This window comes from Curcuma longa, chromosome 20, assembly GCF_044706935.1.
Source record: "Curcuma longa cultivar G26 ecotype Majalengka, Jawa Barat chromosome 20, ITB_CL_G26_1.1, whole genome shotgun sequence".
Taxonomy (NCBI): Eukaryota; Viridiplantae; Streptophyta; class Magnoliopsida; order Zingiberales; family Zingiberaceae; genus Curcuma; species Curcuma longa.
Window position 1 is genome coordinate 1470089 of NC_133880.1, and position 8567 is coordinate 1478655.

At 37.6% G+C, this 8567-nt stretch overlaps 1 protein-coding gene across 1 annotated transcript; it reads left to right on the top strand.

Annotated features, from left to right (window-relative positions):
* The first annotated feature begins 1254 nt into the window (after positions 1-1254).
* LOC141813366 (P-loop NTPase domain-containing protein LPA1-like) lies at positions 1255-7631 on the top strand. The gene is made up of 7 exons (XM_074701323.1): positions 1255-1788; positions 2355-2674; positions 3817-3898; positions 5248-5670; positions 5863-6603; positions 6689-6793; positions 7098-7631. Exons 1-7 carry the CDS (start codon positions 1618-1620, stop codon positions 7461-7463), a joined length of 2208 nt encoding a protein of 735 aa, XP_074557424.1. The 5' UTR covers positions 1255-1617; the 3' UTR covers positions 7464-7631.
* The last annotated feature ends 936 nt before the right edge of the window (positions 7632-8567 follow it).

An 8567-nucleotide genomic window follows, 5' to 3' on the forward strand; every position in this document is an offset into this window, starting at 1 on the left:
AGCCTTTTGGAATCCTCTTTAATGTTACATTCATTGCAATGCGACAATGCAATTTTCACATCTTGTGCGTCTCTCTCTCTCTCTCTCTCTCTCTCTCTCTCATATCCACATCAACCTTTGCATTTTATGAAAATTGCTCGTGAATATCGTTTATAATATTTAATTAATAAGATTTACAATTAATTATGTACCCAACTTCCTAAAAAATTTACCTTCGCATAGATATTAATTTTTTTTATTGAATCAAAGTTTAATTTAATTTAACTTTAATGCATAAAATTTCCATCAGTATGAGATCTATTATACAAATCATTATCTTTAATACAAGGATTGTTTTTCCTATTTAAACTCTTAATAATTTTATTATTACGTTACGACTCCCTTCATTTAACTTTAATTGTAAAAACGGAAATAAAATAACGTGTGAATAAAGACAGTGGGAATGCGAAAGACAGCTTTGGAAAAGACAATCAAAGCTGTAACGTGTGACTATTTATGTAGTCGCGAAGTTTGCTTTGCCTTTAAATCACAAGAAACCCAGTGGAAAAGTATTTGATCTCCAAATCTGATTCCCTGGTTAGGAACAACGTAAGCAGACCACCATATTTAACTTAAAATGAAAGAAAATGAATATATAATACAAATTTTATTTATTCATTTTTCATATATATTTTTTATATAAGTAATAGATGAAAAATAGTTTTGAACATTTTTAAAAATCTTTTTGTCCCCGTGACTGCGACCTCCCTCCTATCCACCGTTCAAAAATAAATAGAAGTAACCTCGTCGGCCCCACACTCGTGCTCCAATTAAGACGGCGGGTGTCTCATGCCGACTAGGGTTGTAAGTAAGCCAGTCTTTTTACTGGTTGACGAAGGTGGGCTCCGACTCGCCGGGTCAAGGCCGTCAGCGCCCGCGCTGCCGCCTAGTCCACGGTCCAGCCTTTTGTATCCTCATATGGCAACATGGGCCCTCCGTTCGAGCGACATCCTCAATTATCAGCCGTCGTATTCCATGTTTCCTGGTTGAGTCATGTGAAGAGATCGTCCACTCTCGTAACTCCCAAATCTTCTTCGTATTAAATACCGAAGTGACTCCTTCAAACTGTATATTTAAAATGTTAAATGACAATAATACCCTTACATATATTTAAATTATACACTTTTCTCTAATTAAGGATGCTGCTCTAATTGCCTAGTTAACGAGAGAGCAAACGTAGAATTCCTGACCCTATTAGAAGTTTTATCTTTACAGGGAACTCCTGCAGCGGATCCGGCGGAACCGGACGCGGTGGTGGAGCATGACCAGGAGCCATGTGTTGCCTCACGGCGCGCGGTTCCGGTAGGCTTACGAAGCAGAAGAAGGTGGATGGAGAAGCGGCGGATGGAAGAGCAACAACGCATGGGCGCCACGCTACCTCGGCCGTGTCGTAGTCCCCGATCGTAGTGAAGCCCTAGGACAAAGCTTTGGCCCCCGCCGCGGATCTGTCTACGTCCACGCACCGCCTCGGTTGACTGCATTGCCCTTCTTCCCTGATCTTTCTCCCTTTCCGCCCCTAATCGGCCCCCGCCTTCCGAGATTTGATCTCCGTTTCCTTTTTGTCGAACGGACGAGAATATGGCTGATGTGCAGAAGTTGTTGTACATCGTGGTGGTGGACGAGGGGGGGAGTGGAGGCGGCGATGGCGAGGAAGGGAAGGAGCAGAGGCCCTCGTCGTTCCGCTACACGCGATCGGGGCTCCAGAGCACGCTGCAGCTGATGGGCTGCAAGGCGCGGCATGCTTTTAAGGTGTTTGTTTTTCAGTTCAATGTGGTGTTTCCTCGTTTTAAGTTTTTTTTAAGGATCTCTGGATTTCTTCTTGATTTTGTCGCTTGCGTTTAGTACATTTCTGCATGAATCGGAATGGATCTTTTATGCTCTGGATGCGACATTTCTATTTCTTTCTTCTTGTTCGCGTTTTATTCATGCTTTTGTCTCGTTTCGTTGTGTTGATTTTGTGGAATGTATTTTTAGATATCGTGTATGATTCGGAAACAAGATCTGAAGATTTACAGTTTTTTTTCTGTATTCTTTAAGAGAGGTTATAGGTTGCTTAAAGAATAAGTTGGTTTGGAGATATTCATTAATTCTTCATTCTAGGAAATAGCAAACAGTCTGGCAAGAAACTGGTTAATCAACCCATATTTAACCATTTTTTTTTTTGTATGTTTCCATTGAGCCTAATTTCTAACTTGTATTCCTTTTCCTTGGAAGATTGACTGGAGGCTCTTATGCAGAAATTTATTTTTTTGTGTCTGTTTCTTTTGACTATTCTAATCTTCATCGTCCTTGTATTTGTCTTTTCTGTCTCCCAGATTAGCAGAAGAGTATTTGATGTGATGAGGTGCTCAGATGGGAGTTTGTCTCCTGATGCCACAAGCTCAGATTTGGGAAAAACTCCATCCAACGAGGAGAACGAATTTGAAACAACCAGTGGTTCTGGCCAGGCTAACATGACTAACCAGTTGACTGGAGAGAATGTAGATACAAGCTGCGCAATGCCTTTTGAATTGTATAAAAGGCTAACAACTGTTGTTTGTTCAATAGAACACTTTCTAGACGTTGTTTGTGGTGCTCTTGAGCAATATAAGTATTTTGGTCCGAATCAAAGGGCAGACTTGCTCCTAGCTTGCAGGTATATCTTCTGTTCTTCTTTGTGTTGTGTTACATTTGACCTAATACCACAATTTTGTAATATGTTCTGGTTTGTTTGGTCTAGAATGGACGTAATAGTCATGCTATTTCCTTATGATGTCTATTCTTTTGTAATTTTTCAAATATTGCAAATTTTCTTCTATTAGCTCTTTGGCTGAACAGTTATAAACCACCTTGGAAACCACTGGTCTATATAAGCATTGAGACATTACTTGTAAATTTTAGAAGTTCTCCTCTACATAAAGATGGTTATGTAATGGTGTTATTCTTTGATTGTATCTAGTTTCTATTAGTTCCTCACCATAGTGATATAAACAAGTTCTTTTCAAAAAAAAAATATTGTTGTCCTTGTGCTTGTTTTTCAGAATCTCTATCTTTTAGTTTTATGCCAATGAATTTCTCTTATTTTCTGTGTCAAAAATGATAACTTTTTTGGATACATCATGCTTGTGTAGTTGCTCTGTTTAAATAGATTTAGTTACTCTTCTTTTAAATATCAAGAAGAGTTGTCTATTTTTATATATGCATATATGCTTAAGGAATCATGTAAATCAACATTTTTTTCTTTGTTTTCTAATGAATATATGTTTTACAGTGTGAATTTGGCGTTTAGGTTATGCATGTCTTGTCCAGTACAAAGCATAGGCTGCTTCATCTTGGGTGGTTTGCCTGTGGCAACTTTGGTGGAGTGAGAGCAATGTTAGAACAAAGTTATTAGCATCAACAAACAACATGCTTTTATTGTAAACTTATTGGATAAAGTAACTGGAATTTATTATCCCTTCTTCCACCATCCAATGTTGACGAATTTTCCATGCTTCTACTCTAAATCTTCATTTTTTGACACTGTGAATGATACTACTTTTTATTAATGTTCATTGGTTTTGTTTTCAGTTTAAGTATCATGCTGTTATAGTGTTTAGTGGATCATTCAGAATTGAAGTTTGAGTTTGAAATTTGGTTTAGCAGATGATTTTGTTGTGTTTTATTAGCTCCTGTAGCATAACAATACTATAATAGTCATTTACTTTTGATAAATATTCAAACCATATCATAGCTTTTTTGCTTTCATTTTTAAGCCTTGTTAATCTTAAAAAAGATTCATTTTAAATTCCTCTGTAGGATTCGTGAAAAGAAGGAATCTGTGACAGTGCTTTTGTGCGGCACTAGTGGTTGTGGAAAGTCTACTTTGTCGTCTTTACTGGTACTTGCATATATCTCTTTTCTAAATTTGTTTTCTGATTTTTACTCACTACATTAAGTTAAACTGGAGAAAAGAAGGTGGTGTAGAGCATCAGAGAATTAACATTGGCAGCAAGCTAGATAGGGTTAATTACCAAATGTAGCATGATTATTAGCCTTTCAATTAGATCTCTCCTGAAAGTTGGAAAATAACAAATTCAGCTTGGTCTTTCATTTGGTAACATATCTAGCCAGCAGTTAAGTCTCTTGCATTCAAGTTGTTGGCTTGCTCTGTTGGCAACTCAACGCGCACACACTCAAATCCCAAGCCAACATGCTAATGGAACTTGTTAATCCAAGGCCTCTATGGTTAGATTTAGTGACTTAGCAAGCCATGGCTAATGTTCATTTTGTGTTTGGTGTATTTGGTTTGATATTTCTAGTTGGATGTTGACTAGGCAAGCTGAATGCTTAATTTGTAAAAAAGTGATATGTTCCAAAATTGAAATTTTAGACAAAGTCAAATTTAAACTTGTTGAGGTCTGATATAAAAAGCCCGAGTTTGAGCTAGATTCAGCATCAACCTGACAAAATATGCTTATCAGCTTCTTTCAGTCTGGACAGTTGGTAGGAGTTGTGAATTTCAAAAGGATTGTATCTTTGTTAAAAAAACTGCTACAGGCAACAATCTGTTCCTGAAGCAAAAGATTATTTCAGAGATTAGGAATAGTTTTATTTTTTGTTTGTTTGTTTATTAACCTATTATTCATTTCTATGATCTATTCAAAACTGCTAACCTTGTTAGTTTTTAAATTTAGAACTTAAGACATTTGATATGAAATTAACTCTTGTTAGTTCTCCTTCTGCTAAAATTTTATGTGAGAGGTTCTAAAATACAGTATTGTAATTTTTTTTCCTAACAAATGCTTGAGTCTTGCATACAGTCTTGATGGCTTTATGACTCATCTAGCTGATTGCAAATAGTTGAAACTCATGTACTATTGTTGTTGTTATGTGAAATGAAATGGATTGTTGTTTCCTCTTGTTTTCAGAAAACAATTAATTTCATGCTTGCACTGTTTGCATAGTCTAATTGAAGAAATATTTTGGAAAATCTAACTTGAATATGTTCAACATTTGATGACAATATGATTTATGCTTTCTTGGTAGATTTTAAGTATAATTCCACATTGGATGCTAATAATGTTACAATCAGAATGATCACTAATCACAGTACATCTTTCTAATGACTTGTCTCTGCATATTTCTGACAGGGAAGCTCCACCTTGAATGTCAATAATTGTTACAATCAGAATGATCAATAATCGCAGTACATCTTTCTAATGACATATCTTTGCACATTTCTGACAGGGAAGCAGACTGGGAATAACAACTGTCATTTCTACTGATTCTATACGCCATATGATGAGGAGCTTTGTGGATGAAAAGCAAAACCCACTTCTTTGGTCTTCAACTTATCATGCTGGGGAATGTCTAGATCCAGTGGCAGTTTCGGAAGCAAAAGCTAAACGTAAAGCAACAAAACTTGCGGTCGTTTCACACACAATGGTCAAGGAAGAAGCAGTTGATGGAGCTTCTAATGAAAAACCAAATGGTAGATCTCATGATCTAGTTCAGGGAACTGAGCTAATCGGAAAAAAACAAATGGCTATTGAAGGTTTTAAAGCACAAAGTGAGATGGTGATAGACAGTCTTGACCGACTCATCACAGCTTGGGAAGAGCGAAAAGAGTCTGTAATTGTTGAGGGCGTACATTTGAGCCTCAACTTTGTGGTGGGTATCACTTCAAATAATTTTTTCCCTTTAAATGCTAATTTGTTCAGTGTAATTTAATTGCATCTTCATCTGGATTTTCAAGAGGTTATTCATTTCAATCTCAGTTTTTATAGATTTTTCAGAAACTATACGATTGGTTGTTTTATGTGCGTTAATTTCTAATGATTTTTTTACTGTTTCATTTGTTAGATGGGACTGATGAAGAAGCATCCTTCCATAATACCATTTATGATTTACATAACAAATGAAGAAAAACATATGGAAAGGTTTGCTGTCCGTGCTAAATACATGACATTGGAGCCAGCAAAGAATAAATATGTTAAGTATATCCAAAACATCAGAGCAATTCAGGAATATCTTTGTAAGAGGGCTGATAAGCATCTGGTGCCTAAAGTTAATAATACAAATGTCGACAGGAGTGTGGCAGCTATCCATGCAACAGTTTTTGGTTGTTTACGTAGGCGAGAGGCAGGAGAGCAGCTTTATGACCCAACTACGAATACAGTCTCTGTAATACATGAGGAGTACCGAAACCAGTGTGCTGCAGATACTCTTAGTTCCAAGGGAATGTTTCAGCTAATTCAGAGACAAGGATCCTCTCGACATCTAATGGCTCTTGTTAATACTGACGGATCTGTTGCCAAAGCTTGGCCCGTTGAGACAGTTGTTCATGGTGCAAAATTTTCTTCAGGAAATGTAAGTGAAAAAAGTGTGGGAAACCCCATGTATGGTCCCTTGAAGATTGGGAAGGCTGAGCCAGTTAATCTTCAGTTTGGTAACTTTGGGATCAGTGCTTGGCCAAATGATACATGCGGCACCAGTCAAACAGGGAGCATCGATGATACGAGAGCTGATGGCACTGACACTGGTAGTAGATACTTTTCTTCCTGTTGTAGTTCCCCAAAGGGATCAGATTGGCATGCCAAAGAGGTAATATAAACTAGTGCTCTGTTTAGATACTAGAAACCTTGAATTGACATGCAAGAATTTATAACTTTTTCCAATTCTTTCACAGCTCAAGGAAGAAATTTTTGTGTCTGGCAGTGAAGAAGAAGCTGACTATCCTGATAGGGATAGTGATGAGGATTTTAGTGATATCGACCAAGAGAATCACGATGAGGTAGTAGCAAGACTCATCTGGTCATATTCTTAAACTAAGAATTTTTTCCCTTTAATTAAAAAGTATTGCAATTTGTTATGTTGTTACAAACATAGAAACAATAGAGAACGTGCCATATAATGTTCTCTGCTTTGCTTCTGCTCCAACTTTATTTGCACCGATTAGGCTCGTATTGACTTTGGAAGAAAAAATTCTCATGAACTTGCAGCTAAAATAAATAAATAAGATGAGGTTGTGATGATGACAACCTTTCTTAACATGACAAAAAGATACTAATCGCATCCTGTTGATTTATTTTTTCCAGGTTGAAGGTTCAGTCGACGAAAACTCAACGAAGTCAGATGAGGAGTATGACGATTTGGCTATGCAAGATGATATGGAAAATGGGTATAGAACCGATGAAGATGATGATGAACTGACAAATCTAAAGAAAATTGCAGATAATGAAAAGACACCAGTCGTTGATGATGGTATTGCTGCAGATAAGTACCGGCACAACCTCGACCTTTTCCTGAAGATGAGCATGGATGTTGTCGAACCACCCTTTGCTTATGCTTCTCTTCCCGAGAGGAACAGAAAAAGCACCGGGATGACAGAAAGAAGGCGAACCACAAGCGACTCTATTCAATTCCAAAGCCAGACTAAAATCATCTCGAGTATCGGGGAATAGAGAGCATCGCCCCCTCGTTCTTGTGAATTGGATTCCTAATACTTTTTTTTTTTGTGTGCTGAGACATTCTCGTCGAGATGATTAATGGAGGTTTTCATATGCGGTGTTGACGTGTGGTATGGAATTCTTTGATGTTGGAGGAAGATGCTGCGGAATGTTCTGTTTTGATTTGTGGCACCATGTTGGTCAACGAGTCATCCCCACTCTTATGAGAGTGACACTGTACATATTAGTCAAAGGCCAGGCTGAGCGGACCAATTTCAACTGGGCCATCGACGCATAACACTCATCACACAGTTCGTAGCATCTTCAACCATTGTGGGTCTAATAAAAACATGTCTAAGTATGTGGACCAATGATCGATTCCCTGGCTTGTGTGTGGCTCAGTATGTGCTTACAAAGACCTTTCTCTTTCGCTTGTAGTGTTAGCTTGTTATCGTTACATCATCATATTCCAACCTGCTTAATTTTCAATGCTTAACTCTGGGCCAGTGTCGCCTGTGTTTAATCTAACATCTAAAAATCGTCATATTAGTCAAACTAGCTTTCTAGCATTTGCAACCATTGTCGGCCATTACATAACCATTGTCGTCATAATGTCAACCATTTGTAAGATGAATAAAGGGCTAGAAAATCTGCGAGGCTAAGAGAACACGAAATGGCCAATGGATAGGTTAAGTTGGGCTATCAATCAGGTGCTTGAATGTGTTGGTCGGACTAGCCTGACTAGTTGACTCGGGCAGATTGATTGACCATGGTGGATGCGTCGAACAGACCAGTTAGAGTGGACACATTGTAACAATTAGATTAAGATAGATCACTGGGAGAATTAGATGATCCTAGGGAATAAATTCTGGATCCAAAGGAATCAATTAGAATGAGTTGTTCATCATAGTGTTCGATTATGTAACCAAACAAATGAATGCTATGCATCATTCCCTTCTCCATTTCATTTCATTCTTAGTCTCATTTTGATTTCCTTCCCTTCTAAGTCATATTCAAGCTCAAGATTTAAAACATACGTAAAAGTTTGATACAATTGCTAACAAAACCACAACTAGACCGGGTGGATAGACACATCATTCCGATTCCACTTTCAACTCC